Raw genomic sequence first — 21,645 nt, forward strand, 5'->3', positions numbered from 1 at the left:
GATATGAAACTTCCTGGCAGATTAAAGCTGTGTGCCGACCGAGACTCGAACTCGGGACCTGTGCCTTTCGCGGGCAAGTGCTCTACCATCTGAGCTACCGAAGCACGACTCACGCCCGGTACTCACAGATTGGAAGTTTGGAAGGTAGGAGACGAGATACTGGCAGAAGTAGAGCTGTGAGGACCGGGCGTGAGTCGTGCTTCGGTAGCTCAGATGGTAGAGCACTTGCCCGCCAAAGGCACAGGTCCCGAGTTCGAGTCTCGGTCGGCACACAGCTTTAATCTGCCAGGAAGTTTCATCATCGGCATTGTTCCAACTAGTACAGCAGAAGTTTGTGCTATGACGTCAAGCCTACGTAGAAGTTAGAAGACGCATCTTTGAACAAGAGTTGGGAATGTTACACCTTGTGTAAATTGTGCAGATGGAAAATTAATACGAAAATGGGTCTGCTTGTGTTTTTACAATTAAGGACGACCAAGAGTAAACCATTACCATTTTAAAAAAATATTCGCTTACAACTTTCGAGGCAATCGTTTCTGGACTTGGAGCTCTACCTCAAATTGATACACTTGTCCTTCGCCACTGGAATCTTTTATCACGTTTACTGATACATCTCGCACATTCTCTAAGGCATGTCCCTACGAGACAAGTGCACGTACACTGGAATTTCCTTACACGGATGACCACATAGAATGCAGGGTGCCTCCACTAAGGGTCTCCTGGAGACACAGACGCAGAGGTCTACCCTGAGATAGTAGACGAATTTCCTCCACATGCTTCCTGAACCCCTGTAAGTTCAACATAAGTATGGGAGCCATCTATGACGGGGGTAGCACCTTCATGCTGTCTCTCCGACGGGGTGTGGAGGCTGCAGCAGGTGGAGGGGCAGTCGTAGGGCGAGATGATTGCCCCACACATATGTCGCACTCCATCAGCTCTGGGGAAGAGTCAGATGAAACTATCGATCTTACTCCCCTGAGCTACGAGGCTATACACTCCACAAAAAGAATGACCTGCGTGGAAAGAGAGCTAGAGGAGGCGTAGGTATTTTCGCCAGGACGGACTACCACTCCTCGCCTCTCTCGCTTACGACGAGTTTACAGGCCGCCGCTGTGTCCGTGCACGTGCGTCATCCACTGACTGTGTGTTCGCTTTACTTGCCCCCACATGATGCACTTGTTGAAGCGGCACTCACCGACCTTCTTACACAACTCCCCCAGCCGTTTATTATTTGTGGTGATTTGAATGTCCACAATGTACTTTGGGGCTTTGCAATTACCTCTCCCAGCGATAGAGCAATCGTGAGGCTTCTCCTATCCTGTGCCCACTTGCTCAATGCACGACAGAGCACTCACTTCAACACAGCGACTGGGTCGTTCTCTGCCACTGATCTCTCGCTTCGCTCTCCAGCTCTTGCCGCCAGTGCTCAATGGAAAGTGGTCGCTGACTTGCACGGCAGTGATCACTTCACGATCTGGATTCACCTGCCAGATGGCGCGGGCCCCGACAGGAGACCACCACGATGGGTGCTCAGTGGGGCCGAGTGGACACTTTACAGCCAGTTGGCCCAGTTCGAACACTGTGCGAGTGTTGAGGCGTGGGTGTATCATCTACATCTACGTCCATACTCCGCAAGCCACCTGACGGTGTGTGGCGGAGGGTACCTTCAGTACCTCTATCGGTTCTCCCTTCTATTCCAGTCTCGTATTGTTCGTGGAAAGAAGGATTGTCGGTATGCCTCTGTGTGGGCTCTAATCTCTCTGATTTTATCCTCATGGTCTCTTCGCGAGATATACGTAGGAGGGAGCAATATACTGCTTGACTCTTCGCTGAAGGTATGTTCTCGAAACTTTGACAAAAGCCCGTACCGAGCTACTGAGCGTCTCTCAAGCATAGTCTTCCACTGGAGTTTATCTATCATCTCCGTAACGCTTTCGCGATTACTAAATGATCCTGTAACGAAGCGCGCTGCTCTCCGTTGGATCTTCTCTATCTCTTCTATCAACCCTATCTGGTACGGATCCCACACTGCTGAGCAGTATTCAAGCAGTGGGCGAACAAGCGTACTGTAACCTACTTCCTTTGTTTTCGGATTGCATTTCCTCAGGATTCTTCCAATGAATCTCAGTCTGGCATCTGCTTTACCGACGATCAACATTATATGATCATTCCATTTTAAATCACTCCTAATGCGTACTCCCAGATAATTTATGGTATTAACTGCTTCCAGTTGCTGACCTGCTATTTTGTAGCTAAATGATAAAGGATCTATCTTTCTGTATATTCGCAGCACATTACACTTGTCTACATTTAGATTCAATTGCCATTCCCTGCACCATGCGTCAATTCGCTGCAGATCCTCCTGCATTTCAGTACCATTTTCCAGTGTTACAACCTCTCGGTACACCACAGCATCATCTGCAAAAAGCCTCAGTGAACTTCCGATGTCATCCACCAGGTCATTTATGTATATTGTGAATAGCAACGGTCCTATGACACTCCCCTGCGGCACACCTGAAATCACTCTTACTTCGGAAGACTTCTCTCCATTGAGAATAACATGCTGCGTCCTGTTATCTAGGAACTCCTCAATCCAATCACACAATTGGTCTGATAGTCCATATGCTCTTACTTTGTTCATTAAACGACTGTGGGGAACTGTATCGAACGCCTTGCGGAAGTCAAGAAACACGGCATCTACCTGTGAACCCGTGTCTATGGCCCTCTGAGTCTCGTGGACGAATAGCGGTCCCCAACGCCGCTGCAGCATCCATTCCACACTCCACAGGCCACCAAAAGAGACAACCTGTCCCTTGGTGGAGTGCCGAATGGCGTTCTGCAATCAGGACCAGGTGTGCGGCTCTGCATCGGTTCCAGGGTCGGCAGACTGCTGAGAATCTTGCAGTCCTTCGGGTGGCGAGGGCAAAATGTAGCCGCATTATTCGAGAGAGCAAGAAGAGGTCGTGGCAACAATTCCTGAACACCATTAATCGTTCCACCAGAAGTTCCATTGTGTCCGAGACCATCAGAAGAATTTCCGGGAGAGGAGGAGGTGCCCCATGGATTCTGTAATGGTTAACGCCACTCTCCACACGGATCCGGGAGACATTGCCCAGACTATGGCAGAGTATTTTGCCATGCTTACTGCAACAGCCAGTCAGGATCCGGGTTTCCAGCGCCATAGAGCGTTTGCTGGGATGTCTAGTCTGGACTTCCAGTCCACCTCTAATGAAGTTCACAACTGCCCATTTTCTATGTGGGAGCTGGATTCCGTTTCGTCTGCAGCTCGTGACACATATCCTGGTCACGACAGGATCCATTACAGTATGCTACAGCACCTCACAAGGCGCAAGAAAGAAATCCTCCTCGCACTTTTTAATGCCATTTGGGCGTCAGGTCACTTTCCTGACTCGTGGTGTGAGGCAGTTTTAATTCCTTTTTTAAAACCTGCGAAAGACCGCGCGAGCCCGAGTAGCTACCATAGTGTTGCCCTCATGGGAAAGACCTCGGAGCGGATGGTCAACCGCTGCCTCGTCTGGATGTTAGAATCCCGGCAACTCCTTAGTCGCTTTCAGTGTGGGTTCAGGAGGTTTCGTTCCACCTTCGGTAACCTTGCCCTCCTGGCTTTCCTATGCCGTCATCACCTTCTATGTGTATTTTTTGACATCGAGAAGGCCTCCGGTACCACTTGGAGGCCTCTCATCCTGGAGCCGCTTCACGAATGGGGTTTTCGTGGTTGTCTTCCACTTTTCATTCAGTCTTTCCTGTCGCCACGATATCTTAGATACAGAATTGGTGACGTCCTGTCTGACTGCTTTGAGCAGGAGAACGGTGTCCCTCAGGGTAGCGTTTTAAGTGTGACTCTCTTTGCCATTGCTATTAATAGCATTACGTCCATAGTGAAAAGTCGTGTCCAGTGTTCCTTGTTTGTGGATGATTTCTCTTTGTTTTGCTCTTTTTCAAGCCTCGCAACGACAACGCGTCAGTTGCAACTTACTCTTAGACGTTTGGATGACTGGGCGCAGAAGAGTGGTTTTAAGTTTTCCACCGAGAAGACCGTATGTGTTCTTTTTCACCGTTCTCGTCCGATTTTAACGTTTCCTGAGTTGAGGATGAGGGACACTGTCCTTAGTTTTAAAGACACGGTGAGATTTCTGGGACTCATTTTTGACTCGACGCTTACGTGGTTACCTCACCTTAAAGACCTGAAACGACGGTCACATAAGGCTTTAAGTATTTTAAAGTGTCTTAGCCGCAGTACACGGGGAACCGACAGGACTTGTCTGCTCCAGTGTTGTCGGGCGTTTGTGCGATCTCGGCTCGATTGTGGGTGCACGGTGTGTGGGTCTGCGAGGCCTTCTTACTTAAAGATGTCTGACGTTGTGCACCATGAAGGGCTTCGGTTGGCCACTGGGGCATTCAGAACTAGCCCCGTACCAAGCCTCTGTGCAGAGGCTGGTGAACCGCCACTTCATATGCGGCGACGGCTGCTTACCGTGCGCCAGGCGTATAAAACTTTGTCCACACCATACACACCTGCAGTTGCTCAGCTTCCTCTAGCACGGATATTTCATAACCGGCAACGAGCGACGCGGCCCTATGGGATTCGCGCACAGGATTGCCTCTCTGCAATGGATATGGCTGGCCTTCATGTTTTCCGTCGCCGTTGGAGCATATTTCCACCTTGGCTCCTCCGGAGACCCAGACTTATTTTAGATTTGACTAATTTTAAGAAAGATAGCACACCAGATTTTACATTACTACCTCAGTTTTTTGACATTTTAGATGTGCATCACGGTTTTACCGTCGTTTACACTAATGGCTCCGAACAAGAGAATTTCCTAGGCTGCTCTGTAGTATTCCCTGATCATGTTACCCGGATTCGCCTCCCTGATGAATGTACCGTTTTCGCAGCGGAGCTCCACCCGATCCTGGAGGCACTGGAGAGGATGAATCGTGTTCGGGGCAATCGATTTCTCCTCTGCTCCGATTCTCTTACTGCCTTACAATCACTGCAGAATCTGTACCCAACTGAGGAGATGGTCCAGCTGATATATGACCAACTGTACTTCCTGCAACGGCGGGCTAAGGAGGTGTCCTTCTGCTGGGTGCCTGGTCACGTAGGAATATGGGGCAACGAACAGGCTGATCGGGCTGCCAAGGAGGCCTGCAGGGGGCAGGATGTGGTCCAGTGTCCCATCCCCTTGCAGTCTGTCATTTCTGCACTCCACAGGAAGTGCATGCAGTTGTGGGAGGAAGAATGGCTGGCGGTGACGGCCAATAAATTGCAGTTGATGAAGTCAACAACTCGGCCGTGGCGTTCCCCCTGCCGGTTGCTCAGGCGGGAAGAAGTGACCCTCACGCGTCTTCGGATCGGGCACTGTCCTCTCACACGTAGCTTTCTATTACTGCGGGAGGATCCCCCGTTTTGTGATGCTTGTGGTGTGCACATCTCTGTCCGCCACATTTTAACAGACTGCATTTTATACCGTGATGCAAGGGCAGAAGCACAAGTTGATGGGGATCTGCCCTGTGTTTTAGCTAACGATGAGACGTGTGTGTCTAGGGTTTTAAAGTTTTGTGTTGTGTCTGGACTCTGGCCTAAACTTTTAGGCTGGAGGTTTTAGTGTATTGCAAAGTGGCTGACTCCTCCCTTTTTTCCTTGCGGTCAGCCAGCCACTTCCATCTGCTATATTGTTTTAGCTCCCTCTAGCACTTTCTTCTTGTGTTGTCCATGTTTTACTGCTGTCGGCATGCTTCGTCCCACGTTTCGGTGTGGGTAGGCACATATTTTTCCAACCTTGTTACCTGTGTTTTACGTCGTGTTTTACCTTACTCTTCTGAGTATTTTCTTGACACCCGTCTCAATCTGTTACTGAGCGGGCGCTGAACACCTTTCCGTCGTGCGCCCACACAACCCTCTCCATGTCCATCATCATCATCCGCTAAGGGTCGTCAGCAGCAGTTCTCTGGTATAGCCATAAAGCTAAATGATGATAGTGGGTGATAATTCACAAGTTGCAACTATTTTTAACACTCACTTTCTGAATATAGCAGCAAAAATATGGTTAAATGGTTGAGTTGAAGAAGCAAAAAAAAAATGTTAAAAATGTCATTCCCCAGGACTTTAGGCCTTTAGAAATAACACCAACATCCCCCACTGAAATTAATGGAATTATAAATATACTGAAAAATAAGAGCTCGTGTGGTGTTGGTGGAGTCTCTAACACAATTCTGAACTGTTATTCTAATATAATAAGTGGAGTCCTTACTGATATATGTAATCCTTCACTGGCACAACGAATTTTTCTAGACAGATTGAAATACGCAATTGTCAAACCTCTTCATAATAGAGGGGACAAGAGTGACTTAAATAATTGTAGACCAATTTCACTGCTGACTTCATTTCCTAAAATATTCGAAAAAGTTATATATTCAAGAGTAGTCTTACATTTAAGCGAAAATAATTGACTCAGCATGTCACAGTTTGGATTCCGGAACGGTAACTCTACTGAGAATGCTGTCTACACACTTACCGATCCAATAGTACAAGCCCTAAATAACAAATAATCGCCGGCTGGTATTTTTTGTGATCTATCCAAGGCATTTGACTCTGTGGGTCATGTCACACTCTTAGAAAAACTCAGGTTTTATGGAATTGAAGGCTATACACACAGATCGTTTAAATCATACTTAACGAACAGAAAGCAAAAAGTTGTTCTGAATAAGACAAATAATGTTAGGAGGGTGGTAAATTCTAGTGAATGTCGACTTATAAATTTTGGGTCTTCTGCACTTTCTTCTTCATGTGAATGACCTCACATTTACCAATCAGCAAGCAAAACTAATACTTTTTACAGATAACACGAGTGTTGTAATAAATCCCATTCCAACAAAAGCAGTTGAAGATATTGTTAAGGATGTCTTTCAAAGAATTATTAAGTGGTTCTCAGAAAATGGATTCTCCCTTGATTTTGGAGAAACTCACTATATCCAGATCTGTAGACCTGCACCGAATAGTCATACCGACAATTGATGTAGCATGTGAACAGTGCTCAGCTAACATGGTGATTTCTCCAAATTTTTGGGTGTTCACATTGATGACAACTTGAAATGGAAGAAGCATATTACTGAGCTTCTCAAACAATTAAGTTCAGCTTCTTTTGCTCTTCGTATAATCGCTAGTCTTGGTAATAAACAGATCAGCCTCCTAATGTACTTTGCATATTTCCACTCAGTAACGTCTTACTGAATAGTTTTCTAGGGTAACTCACCATTTAGACATAATGTATTGTTTGCACAAAAGGAAGCAGTGAGAATTATTAGTGGTGTTCAGCCAAGGACGTCATGTAGGCACCTGTTCAAGCAGTTAGTTATTTTAACTACACAATCAGAGTACATATATTCGCTAATGAAATTCGTTATAAATAATCCATCTCAATTCGCTTAGAACAGTGATGTTCACATGTACGACACTAGAGGGAAAAATGACCTCTCCTATGCGTTATTGAAGCTGTCAGTTGTTCAAAAAGGAGTACATTATTCAGGAACAAAAATCTCAGATCATTTGCTCAACAACATAAAGTGTCTGGTAGGTAGCAGATCAAGTTTTAAAATGTAGCTTAAAATCATTTCTTTTGGACACTCCTTCTATTCCATGGACGAGTTTTTGTTTCAGAACAGGTAAAAAAAATTAGCTCTAAATGTAGTCGCATTTGTAGAACTAAAAATTTCAGCCATATTCATATTAGCACTATTCAAGTGTGTATATATATCTTGTAATCTGACTTATTCCAACATCACATCAATAAAATAATCGTGAAAATGATCTACGGAACATGACATAACTAAACTAAACATCAGGTGCTCTATCAGATACTTGTAATTTCGTTTCTGCGTTGTCTAGCAGTAGTAAGGTGAAGCAAAGTGTTCATCATGTCTTCCATGCAACACCGAGTATCGACAGAGAGCGTCAGCTTGTTTCCCGTTACAGAGAAAATTATTTTTAAAGCAGAAGTTTACATGCTCATTCGATAGAGTTGTCCCAGGTTAGTCTAGACTCTAGACCAAGATTCGCTCTATCAGCTTGTATCAACAATGACAGTAAAACTCGAAGAACAACCGAGTACCCCAACAGCGACGGCACTGCCCCCTGGCCCGCTACTCAGCCGCTGCTGGACGGCTGCTCACTTCTCGTGTTTTACTGTCCCTGTTAATATATATCGATAAAACGAATATCGGACTAGACTAATTTTGGAGCGTTCTAGCGAATGGGCACGTAAACCTCCGATTTAAAAATAATTTTGTTTGCAGTGGGAAACAAACCGACGCTTCCAGTTGACACCGGGAAGCGCTTGAAAGACGAGACGAGAGGTAATTGTTTACGCTGACTCCAGCTACACAATGCAAAAACGAAATTGCGAATAACTGCCGAAACCCCAGAGAAAATGCTCCTGACGACTCCTGACCCGGTATAAAACAGGAGAGTTTGCTATGCTATGAAAATAACACTGTTCTCTGATTGTACAGTTACTTACCTGGATATTCGGCAATTTTCTTGTCTAGATAATCAGTCATCTGCTGGCAAATCTCTGACATCGGCATAAACATGCTCTTCATCTTCACTATGGAAAATGCAGGAGTTAATATGGTCCGCATATCACGCCATTCTGTTCCTAAAAAGTATGAAATAACTATACCTACTGAATATTTGTTTACAATGTGCGAAACACAAGATACAAAAACTTCTGAAACACTTCCCTCCTCTCGCAGAGTTAGTATGCGAACAAGCTGCGGAGAAAAATCGTACATGTCGTTATTTCGGTACAATTTATGGCGAGTGATTCATATGTTTGAAAACTTGTATAATTAAAAAAATTACATATAGTACAATTATCGACAAATTTCTAGTGGGCACACGATACATATCTATTAAATAAACGAATACATTAGTTTTTGCGTATTTAATTATCAGGTTCCGTAGTACCATGCAACCCATAGCAAAATTACGATACCATATGAGGTAACAGAGGGAAAACAACCAAAGTAAACAAGCCTTCGCCTAGAGGGTGAGAGACAATACAGATTAGTGCTACAGTACAGATGGCATCCTTCAGCTTCCATGCAAGGTCTTGACCGTAACATCTGCAAAAATCTTTCCATCTACCCTCAGTCAACAATTTAAAATGTTAGATTTCACTGATTGCTTCACTAGCTTGGGGTACTAATATTTCGCTTCTATGGGAGCTCCGTTTCAGAAACTGTAAGAATTGCGTTTTGTTAAAGGTAAGCATTAACTTGTTCTCTGAAAGCCGTATAGTGAGTTGAACAAATACATCCAGAGTTGTTGAAGACTTATAATGATTCTGTTTATTCATTTTTTTAGAGTTTAGAAATGTGACTATAAAATAGGAACGATGATTAATGGTTTAATGTACCGTCGACAACCGGATCATTAGAGAGAAGCACGACGATGTCTTTTTTAAGAAAATCCTCTCATCGTTCACTTTAATAAAATTTAGGGAAAGCATTGAAAACCTAAGATATCCCTAGATGAAATTAAACATCACTTCTCTTAAACACGAGTCCCATCTCATGTTCCACATGTTTTGGTATTGAATCTTCAGAATTCAAACGTGTCTGTACTTTTGTAGACAATCAAGGAAAACATGGAAAAAGTTACCCGCCTCATTAGCCGAGGTCGCTGTCGTACGCCTGAACTGTGGCGCTCGGTTCAGAGGTATTTGGTTTGAATCTTGATGGTGGCAAAAATTGCACCATGACAATTTGACAGGCCAGCGGAGAATTGTTGGCGTAAGGTTCCCAATCGCCAGACTTTTCCTTAATGTCCCAGGTTAAGTTCCAAACCTCTCTGCAGTTTCTCGTGGCGTAAGGGCATGTGCGCAGTTGCTGGTGGTACATCTGTCGGATGGAGACGTTAAGTTCGGCGACACCTTTAGTGCTGTTCGAGAGGAGCTGGCTTCTCCCATCACCATACAACACAAACATGACATTACACTACATAAAGTTATCACACTCAATAAGATAGGTATCTAGTGTTTCGCCCCTATGTTCGATCTATATATCGAAGAAGCAATGACGGAAACAAAAGAAAAGTTCAAGACTGGAATTAAAATTCTAGGTAAACGGATATCAGTGATAAGATTCGATTATGACATTGCTATCCTCATTTAAAGCGAAAAAGAATTACAGGTTGTGCTGAATGGAATGAACAGTCTAATGAGTAAAATTTATGCACTGAGAATAAATCGAAGACAGAATAAAGTAAGGAGAAGTAGCAGCAGAAGGAATTCTGCAGCCTAAGCAGTAGCAAAAATGGCATTCCTGCCCAAGAGAAGTCTGTTACGTTTGGAGTACAGCATTATACGGTAGTGAAACATAGACTGTGGGAAAACAGGAACAGAAGAATTTCGAAGCATTTGAGATGTGGTGCTACAGACAACTGTTGAAAATGATAAGCTGAGGAATGAGGAGGTTCTTCACGGAAACGGCGAGGAAAGGAATGTGTGGAAAACAATGACAAGAAGTAGGGACAATTCTTAAGGACATCTGTTAAGACATCAGAGAACAACTTTCTTGGTACTAAAGGGAGCTGTAGAGGGTAAAAATTGTAGAAGACAGAGACTGGAATACATCCAGCAAATAACTGAGGACGTAGGTCGCATGTGCTGCTCCGACATGAAGAGGTTGGCACAGGGGAGGAATTCGTGGCGGGCCGCATCAAACCAGTTAAGAGACTGATGACTTAAAAAAAATAAAAAAGCTCACTAGATACACCGACAAATCTCACACACCGCAAGGAAACATGTCAGTTAGGGCGGAGGACAAACCGACCCCTGTGGTCGCCCAACCAGCACTGCCTTGTGATTCTTCCTTTCTTTATCGAAAAAAGAAATGCAATAGTTTATTGTCCGCCGGATACTCAACGTTTATCATATAGTTGACGTCATTAACATATATAAATTATATTTATGATAAATTTATATTATACTTTCTGACCAAAAATAAGGAAAAAATTGTAGGTAGTGTTTTGGCTTCTTTAATAATATAATTGAAAGAATACAGCCCTCGGTCACTATTTTTTAACGAAATTAACCGGGTTTCGACACTGCTAGGAGTGTCTTCCTCAGAATTTAAATCAAAGAATGGTCTATAACATGGTCACAGAATTATGACTAAAAACGTATGATACATAGTATAAGTACAGAATCATCGTGAAAGATTGGCAGTACTTATATGTCATTTAGAAAATAATAAATACGCCAAAAGGGCATTAGTCACAAAGAAATTTAAGATAAAAAATTGTGATGGTGAGCCACTAAGGGCTGCTCGTTACTAGCGTGGTTACAGGTTGCAAACGGACTGAAGGTGCCCGCGTTGACAAATGCGGCCAGGAGAATACGGCACTGCAACGAACGCGCCATCTGGTAGCCGTAGAATAAACGTCCTTGACTTTACGCTTACCATAGAAACAAATAAAATTTCTTTCAATATATTCCGTAAAGTAACATATACCGACCAGATCGTTCCTGCATCTTCTACACATCCACAATCGTATAAAAAAGGTTCCTGTCATTCTGCTGTTCACAGAGTCATTTCCATCCCACTTTCTAAAGAAAAGTTCAATGACGAAATCTATTTACTTAAAACAACAGCAGTTAACAACGAGTATAAATCTAACATAGTAGATGACATCCTTAAAAAGAAAACTGCTAAAAGAATTACTACGCTAGGCACTTGTGCTATGGAGTCTAACTCAAAAAAATACTTGTCTATTCCTTTTGTGGGGCCTATCTCTTATCAGATCCAACGCATACTTCGAAAGAAATACGACTGCAACGTTGCTTTTTCTACTAATAACAATTTGAAAAAAAACTTTATTCATAATTTACATTCTATTCGTTCCCGTTTAGAAAATTCTGGTGTCTACAAAATTGTCTGTGATACTTGCTCCTCTTACTATATAGGACAAACTGGACGTGCCTTCCCTACCAGATATAAAGAACACCTGCTAATAAAAATGGCACTAGCCCCCAAAATTCGTCCTTTGCCGACCATCTTCTAATTACAGGTCATTCACCTGAAGCCATCTGCGATAGCAACATTTTGCACACCGAAAAGAAAAGGCGTACACTAGATATTCTAGAAGAATTAGAGATTTTCAAACATTTTGCTCGAAAGGATAGCCTCATCCTCAACGAACAGCTACAGCTACGTAACAAAAATTTTTTCAACGGTATAAAGCTGTTACTCGATATCTGACTTCGGGTCTCCTTGTGCAGGTTGCCGAAATGTTCTTTTCTTTCTAAGGTAGTCCTATGTTTTCCAATTATCAAATGTTTCTTGGCTGTATTTCACGTCAATATTGCTTTCTACAAGTTGTTATTCAGTCCTATCTACAGTTTCATGAGAATGTTTCATGTTTTATTTTACTGTTACCGGTATAAGCTTCGATGTAGACAAAATTTTACGTTGTATGCTACTATTAAGCAAACATTGCTTTCCACTATGTACCAAATACTGTTCTTTTATATTCTTTTCTGCCTATATTTCAATGTGAAGTAGCCTAATTGCATCTACGGCTACTAGATGGCGCGCTCGTTGCAGTGCCGTGTTCTCCTGGCCGCATTTGTCAACGCGGGCACCTTCAGTCCGTTTGCAACCTGTAACCACGCAAGTAACGAGCAGACCTTAAATTTCTTTGTGACTAATGTCCTTTTGGCATTTTTATTATTTTATAAATGACATTTAAGTACTGCCAATCTTTCACGATGATTCTGTACTTATACTATGTACCATAAGTTTTTAGTCATAATTCTGTGGCCATGTTATAGACCATTCTTTGATTTAAATTCTGAGGAAGACACTCCTAGCAGTGTCGAAATCCGGTTAATTTCGTTAAAAATAGTAACTGAGGGCTGTTTTCTTTCAGTTATAACTATTCACGGTCTCTGAACGTGCAGTCATGTACAAATTTTCTTTAATAATAATCCGATTTATTTTCTGACCATTTTGGTACTGTGGAAGAAACATGCGTTCACGACCTAGCATCAGAAATAGTTTTGCAACGGATAATCGTGTACTGACACGGATATAGGAGAAAACGTAAGGTTCGGAGGCACAGTCAAGGGTGGTAAAATACTAGGGGTTACCTGTGCCACAGCAGTATCATTTTTAAGTTAGAGAGAACAGAAAAAAACAAGTTTTAAGATTAAACCTTTAGTTTGAGAGAGATATCTAATACACTGCACCAGTGCAAACAGCTGTTGGCTAAAAATTTTCAACAATCACCAGAAATTTTATTGACACCTATTTGTATCGATGTGGAATGCTATCTATTTTACTGGATCAGAATATTCGTCGACTGAGTATTTTGCTAGATCAGAATATCCGTGGACTCAGGAGTGAAATTAGTGAACTACTTATTTCCACTGATTAATCAAAGTTGTTAATCTGCTGTGTCTCTGAACATCATGTGGCCATTCGTATACGATTGTTAAGTGCTACAAGATTTAGTTTACCATCTAACTTTCGTAAGGCGAAAATAGATAAAGGAAGAAATTTCACTTTCGCCAGGAATTATTATAAATTTAAAATATATGTGTGTTTAGAGCAGCATATGGAAACATGTGCAACAGAAGTACTATTTCATGCAATCTTTTAGAATACTGACTGTATACCAAACACCTGCAGGTGATTTTAATCTGTTCATGAATCAGATCGAAGCACTATTGGCCTCTTTAATTGTAAAAAAATGAAGAAATAGTTTACTACAGATTTTTTTTTACATCCCTTCAAGTAAGAATTTATTGTAATCAGTAACATCAACAGTCAGCTTAATTCATTCTGTAAACTAACCAACTACGGTGACAAATGCTCAAGAACAGCTACTGATTATATATTTATATAAAGGACAAAACTATGACCTCTCAGACCATGATATTCATTTTTTACATTAAAAATTAGAAAAGATAAAAATCGGTTTCTTAACCATCTAATTACAAATCATATATTTTCAAAATCGCAGTATGGATTTCTAAAGGTTTCCTATATTGAGAAAATTTATAGCAAGTATTGTATGCACTTAGTTCGTTAACTAATACACTACACGTTATTGGTATAGTTTGTGATCAGTCAAAGCCATATGTGTAAACCACAACATCCTTTTAAGTAAATTAGTATATAATGGTGTTACAGGAAATGCTGCAAAACGTTTCAGATCGTATCTGTCTGACGGGAAACAAAGAGTATCAACGGGGAAGAGTCTTACGTTAGTAATCAACGAGGAGCTAATTACATATAATGTCCCACAAACTTCCATCTTATTGCTCTTATCTTTTCTTGTTTCTATTAATAACATATCAGTGACTATTACCAGATGCCAAGTCTGTTCTGTTTGCAGATGATACAGACATTGCAATAGCTATGAAATCAAAAATAGTTTTAGAAAGATTCGTTAACGGAATTACTAAAAGCAGTGTTGAAATTGCAAGAGGTGCCCCCCAGAACAAGACCAAAATATGATAAGAAGGAGATAAACTAAGCTAACAGTGTTAAATTCTTGGGTTTACAACTTAGTCGTAAATTCAATTCGGGAGGATCATATCAAAGAAACAACTCTTCATGTGGATTGCAGATGTGGTCAAACAAAGGTAACATAAAAATAAAAACGCTAGCGTACTTCGCTTACTTTCATTCTTATTTATCTTATGTGACAATTTTTTGGAGAAACTCAACACGCCACGCTTAGTTTTTCCCAATCCAAAAGCGTTTAGTACGAATTACTTGTAGTGCGAACTCAAGAACATTCTGTGAAAGTCTGTTCAAGAAACTTTTGATACTTACAACCACTTCCAGACATAATTATTCCGGTGTGAAATTTGTTAAAAAGAATATGGCTGTTTTTCAAACGAACAGATTATTTCATGGAATCTATACTAGAAATAAAAATAATTTTCTCAAAGATTTAAAGTCTCTTACTTTGGTCCAGAATGATGTCCATTATTCGAGGACACACACTTTCAGTAACTTGCCAATACCCATAAAAAGTTTGATTAGTAATAAAGATCAGTTTAAGAGGAGCCTAAATGGTTTTTTTGATGGCCAACTCCTTCCATTCTGTTGACGAATTCGTTAGTAGGACCAACTGGTGTGTGCATGTTATTAATAATGTCAAGTAATGTGAATGTTGCGTAAAATATGACTTTCGCACATTTTCAGTATAGAGACGTGATCATGTAAATATGTGTTGTAAACTGATTTCCCCTTCCACGATGCGTAGCTACAGCAGCCAAACAATTATCTTATGCAGCTCAGTGTTCTGTATATTTACATGTTTTGTTACAAGTTTCTCATTACCTTTTAAATGTAAATACGTTTAAGATTTTTTGACTTACTTCACATCAGTCAGGACCACTTCTCTTGGAATGTGTGGAAGGTCATTAGTATACCGTCCTATTTTTTAAATATGTATTAAAGCTTTTTTTATTTTTAACATCTCCTCTTTCTGAATCTGTGGAACAAAACGTGCTTCTACTCTAACGTAATTAAAGACTGTTTAATTTGCCGGCAGGGCTGTGGCTACTTCTTTCGGGAAGCAAAAGCTATTTTCTTACGGATTACCTCGAAAAAGGTAGAACAATAACTGGAAAATATTACGCCTGGATTTATGAAACGCGTGTCTTATTTATCAGGTTTAGCACTCTCTAACGCCTAAGTAAATTTGGAACTGGAAATCATTATCAGTTTGATGAAGCTGTTATAACAGCTGCAGATGACTGTTCACAAACTTTCCAGACTCGTACAACTGTGATGGAATCTATTCACTTGAAAAATGTTAAGAGTATCTGCATTGGCAGAAGATCATTCGAAATGGAACACACTCTTCTGTTACTTAGGCAACTACAGGTTGTAGGGAGCAGCGATTGTTGATTGTTTGTGAACAATTATATCAGTACGGTGACTTGCTGCGCATCATAAAGGTACGAGGAACAAGTCCTTTGGCACGTGGTTAAAGTTGACTCTCCTTGTTCAACAACGTTCGCAGCCATTAAGCACAATTTCTTTTTTCGTTCCTTCTTGGCTCTAAGACTGATTCAGATTTTTGCACACACGGCATCACAATTATATTGTCAGAGTTTGCAATGAAACGTGGCCGAATAACTAGTCTACATCTACATCTACATCCATACTCCGCAAGCCACCTGACGATGTGTGGCGGAGGGTACCCTGAGTACCTCTATTGGTTCTCCCTTCTATTCCAGTCTCGCGTTGTTCGTGGAAAGAAGGATTGTCGGTATGCTTCTGTGTGGGCTCTAATCTCTCTGATTTTATCCTCATGGTCTCTTCGCGAGATATACGTAGGAGGGAGCAATATACTGCTTGACTCTTCGGTGAAGGTATGTTCTCGAAACTTTGACAAAAGCCCGTACCAAGCTACTGAGCGTCTTTCCTGCAGAGTCTTCCACTGGAGTTTATCTATCACCTCCGTAACGCTTTCGCGATTACTGTTCCTTCAATAAGCTCACAGACAACTCCATATTTTCCGGGGGTAAACAATACCCGTTGTCATAGCAATATCAAATCCGCTGTAGACTATCATAGACTCTGTAGGGAAACATTGTCACAGTAGAAACGTATATAACTATTGGCCAGGCCAATACACCGAGAGTTTTATTGAAGAGGTTCCGAGCAGGTGGTCAAACTGGGCATCTTATATTCGAATTAGCGCTACGTTTTTCTCTTACTAAAAACTGTTTTCGAAACGTTGTTATGCATCCGACATTCCAGACTGAGTTATAAAATTTATAAGCCTGTTAGCTTTTTACTTGCCACTTCCTGTTACAGTTACGACTTCATCCATCTTCCGATTTTCTGGAAACGTAGAATGGCAATAAACTTGTTAAAAAACTCGGCGGCGATCTCTTCCGTTCCTAGCATTCTGTGCTCTGTAACTTTCTTGTTTAGCAGTATACGCAGAATCGCTGTTATTTAGAGTTCAGAGAAATTATACGTAGTTATATCACCGAAATATTATTTTAGGTGCCTTCTTATGATGTTAATGCAGTCATCTGTCTGAAGCCTAATAAGAAATGAAACAAGATAATGTATTTAAGATTCGCACGACCGTACGAGAAGCAAATTCGCTTTTTTACTATATGAAACGTTTGCGTCAAGGCTATAACGGCAGATTACTGCTTATGTAATTCTTCTGGGTTTTTGCTTCTCCAGCAATAATAATTTGACAGAGTCCTGTTGTGAGTGAACTTTGGCTTTTGCGAAGACGGAGTACAGTCAGTCCTACATTCGGATCGTCAGTGTGAAGCACGACGGTGAATGGCTGCCACATGTCTGTGTTATCAGTATTAATATCGTCGTTGTCCCTAATATTCGGCCTTAATCAGTTCCTCTTTTCTTTATTAAAAACGAAAGTGGTGCCAAATTAGCATGTATTTCAAAATATTGTTTTTGCATGCCAATAAATTACAATTCATAAAGTGTGTGGGACTTATGTCACACAGCTGTTCTACAAATATCTAATCAATAGGTTACTTAAGGAAGCGAAAAATAATTCGACAAACACTATCAAACACGCCGGAGCTAACAGGTAAATGTCGGTGCTGTGACGGAAATTTTTCCCGTTTTAACTGCGTTGTATATATTTTTCGTAATCCAAGACTTTATGTAGGTTCAAATGTCTTTTTATACAAACAATATATGTATATAGGTATTTTTGTTGTATTACGTGTATGATAAAATGTAAAATTCTGTGTAAATATCATGTGTAAGTAGAAAATGCTGTGGACCACCAGAATAAAGTTCGGTGAGAGAGATGCGAGTTGGTCATTACCGCATTCGGAGCAGTTCACATTCGGAAATTCCAGAACGGATGAGCTTATTTCAAGTCAAATATCGACAGCAGCCAACAGCGTGAGACTAGATGGAGGCAAGATTTTAAAAAGCTTAGAGACTCAAACAGTTCAATGGAAATCATTGCAAGAGCAATGAAGAATCTTCCAGAGATATTACCTTTGTAAATAAAAACCGCCTTTTCTTTCTGCAACGTATTTTATTTTCTCCAGGCGCATTTCGCCTTTCACTTTAAGGCGTCTTCAGTGTAACGTAGAATGATGCGGTTTTGATATACGATATTTGTAGATTGTGAAACAGTTCACACCTTTTATTTTACGCAAATAATTGCTTACTTACAGTTATTCGCGCCTGTGGCTCGCAACTGCGTCTCTTATCAGCAGGTCACTTTCTGGAAGTCACACTATAACTTCACTTACGAAACAAAGGTGCGTTCTCATGTTACGAACTTTTTTCTTCACAATTTTCATATTTTTTTGCGCTAATTGCCGTGGAGCACTACTAATCTTCCGTCACTAGTTGTAGGCATTGATAATGGTGTCATGGTAATGAATCGTTAAATTTAAGGACAACACATAGAGTTTCGAAATTTCGTCGGAGGAGAGAACCTGACGAGGAAAGATACAGAAAATGGAGGACATAAGAACCGAAGATTTTAACAATTAGAGAGATGCTGAAGATGGTGGAAGAATCGAAAAATCCAAGACATCAGATGGGCAAGAATTGTGCGAGTTTCATCAAAGAAACGAGAATGAATTGCACATAGCAGCGACTTTGTACTGAGATGATAGCAGCTATTATTTTGACTAAGACAAGCGGATAAACAGTTACGGCGGATGTGCAGACGGTACACCAGTAACTGTTCAGCGAACTTTATGCCACTGAAACTAGTCTTGGAACAGTGCAATGTTTGTTAAAATGATGTACTGTGAAAGCCATAGCACACGTTGACCCTAAAATGTAAACTATAAATAAGGTGACGCCACGACATTCAAATAAATTAATGTTATCCAACCTAAGCAAATTCTAAATCTTTCTGTAATGTTGTATCTGTTTATCTACCAGCGACGGAGCGTGTGTAAACTCTGGTTTGAGTTGCAGGCGTAGACGTGAGGCGTGGCCACGGATTGGTTCCTTGTAGGCACGGCTCAGCTCTGATTTATTTTGGCGAAACAGCAGACAGTTGTAGAGACATCAATTCAAGTGTTGTTCGTTGACAGTTAGTGATAGAGCAGTCTTCCAGTGTTGTTTATCAATCAGTACAACATGTATTTGTAATTAAGCAGCTTTGGAAATAATGTCCATTATTGGATTTGATCCTCTTGTATCTCGCAGGTGACACCCAATAATGGCGATAAAATAGATGACTGTCATAAAAATGTCTCAGCCAACAAACACGTAAGGTATGCCCTGCCGTGTATCTTTAATAACCATTCGGATCTTATGACAGGCATATCTTAAACACTTAGCACACAGTACCAGGTACAGTTCAGAGGCAATGTGTGCTCAGATGTGGCAGTAAACAGTTTAATCGGAAATGTCTTTTCTTCTGATTGGCTAACAGGTTAATCATGTAATTTTTTACGTAAAATTCCCAGAAGGAGTAATGAGGACTTTGTGCTTGCCGTGCGACATACTTTATACACTGCGGCGCACTGCAACATTAAGTAAAGTAACAAAAAGTACTTCTTTTTTCGTCGTCAGCCTTATGGTTCGTTTGATGTGGTCCGCCATGCCTTCTCCTCTTCTGACAATCTTATTATCTCAGATGAGCAGTTACAGCCAAATCCTCAGTTATTTGTTGGCTATATTCCGATTTACAGTTTCTTTCCCATCTACGAGTCCTTCTAGTAATATAAACATCATTCCCTGATGTCTTAGCAACACCTATCATTCTGTCTCTATTTCTAATCAGTGTTTTCCACATATTTCTTTCCTCGCCTATTCTGCGGAGAATTTCCTCATTTGTTGCGAGTCGACCTAATTTTCAGTATATTTATGTAACGTCACGTAGCTCAAACACTTCGATTCTCTTCTTTTCTGGTTCTCGCAACGTCCATGATTCAATTCGAAACGCTGTATAAACCCTCCTCCGTAATTTTAGAAAGATCTAATGTTGGGTGAGAGATTTAACTTCAGCCACGAACGCACAGAACAACTAAGCTGTAGCCCAACTTTCAGTCCGGAACCGCGCTGCTGCTACGGTCGCAGATTCGAATCCTGCCTCAGTCATGGATGTCTGTGATGTCCATAGCTTAGTTATGTTTAAGTACTTGTAAGACAAGAGGACTGATGACCTGAGATATTAAGTCCCATAGTGCTTAGAGCCATTTTTTGTAGTCCAACTGTACTTGGCGTAACTGTTCTTGGCTTAGAATTAGCAATAAGGGCTGTTCAGGTTTATCTGAAATAAAAATGGCTTCCTTTAACTTGATTTATTTAGCTTCAGACAAAAGAGAAAGCTCGTAACTGCATCACACTCATTCCTTTGACGATATTGACATATTTTAAAGTTCGTGTGTTCCAAAAATGGCCACGGACGATTCAGCGTTGCTGTTCCCACTAAATATTTCCCGCAACGCGCCACTGTACACTTAATAACATTCAATTTAGCGTAATTCCGCCTCACAGCTCTTTTATTATGTGTTCAGTCAAGCGCGGACTGAGTCTCCCTCTCTACTGCCCTTGCGCCCACGCTACTAACTGGCATTGTTGACACAGAAGAGGTATATAATCAACAGAAAGAGACGTTAACAGCTCTCTGGGTAGCGGCAACAAGCAACACTGCCTTATTTTGTAACGCCAAGACATTGAACATATTAGTTATATGTGGATGGAAGAGAAGCTTCCGAAGTGTAACGTAAAAGTATTTTCTGAGTCATAAATTGTCGTCTGCGGCCCACTCGTCTAATATAGGGTGCCTATGAAGCTGTTTTCTCGGATAGTTAGACAAGAACTCAAGCAAATCATATTAATGGAGTTTACTACAGTAAATTGAATTGACAATACGTAACTTAAGCGGAGCTACAACGCGGTGCCGCAAGCAAATGGCGGCATGCAAATAATCAATGTCCTTCCACATATACAGTTTCCACACAGGCAAATAACAGGGTATACAAGTCACGGCTCAGCTTCCAGTAAGCCGCTTCTCGTGCTTCCTGTGGAGGCCGCCCCTCTCGTGGTGAAGTGCCAGCCGGCGTGCTTTTGGCTGACGTCGCCTCACAGCCTTCTCTAGGCTGTTACGGTCCAGGCCGACGTGCCGGCACTTGACTTCACGCCGGAACATTAATCATGACCGGTGCATGTTCGAAAAGGCAAAAGTGATGTTAAGAAATCGTCAAACTTTATACCTTTATGTACTGAGACAGTCGGGACGAGACCAAGTTTGTTTACTGGGTTTGATCCCGGTATGGCCGAGCGGTTCTAGCCGCTACTGTCTGGATCCACGCGACCGCTGCGGTCGCAGGTTCGAATCCTGCAACGGGCATGGATGTGTGTGATGTCCTTAGGTTACTTACGTTTAAGTAGTTCTAAGTTCTAGGGGACTGATGACCTCAGATGTTAAGTCCCATAGTGCTCAGAGCCATTTTTTATTTTGATCCCGTAACAGTGTCCTCTGAATTTAGACAGGAATGTCATTACTGCAGTCTGATAACGTTCCAGTTAAAACATTACATCACTTGCAGGTTACATCATTTGTGCAAAACTAAATCATTGGAACATCCGATGATTGTACACAAAGTTAATACTGTTTAA

At 41.5% G+C, this 21,645-nt stretch overlaps 1 protein-coding gene across 1 annotated transcript in view; it reads right to left on the reverse strand.

Moving 5' to 3' along the window:
- The window catches only part of LOC126161288 (cytochrome P450 9e2-like), an 88,273-nt gene that overhangs the window by 49,278 nt on the left and 17,350 nt on the right, over window positions 1-21,645 (reverse strand). The window contains exon 2 of the mRNA XM_049917027.1: window positions 8,538-8,675. Coding sequence (XP_049772984.1) covers window positions 8,538-8,675 — 138 coding nt within the window. The remainder of the gene's footprint in view (window positions 1-8,537; window positions 8,676-21,645) is intronic.

This window comes from Schistocerca cancellata, chromosome 2 (assembly GCF_023864275.1).
Source record: "Schistocerca cancellata isolate TAMUIC-IGC-003103 chromosome 2, iqSchCanc2.1, whole genome shotgun sequence".
Lineage (NCBI taxonomy): Eukaryota > Metazoa > Arthropoda > Insecta > Orthoptera > Acrididae > Schistocerca > Schistocerca cancellata.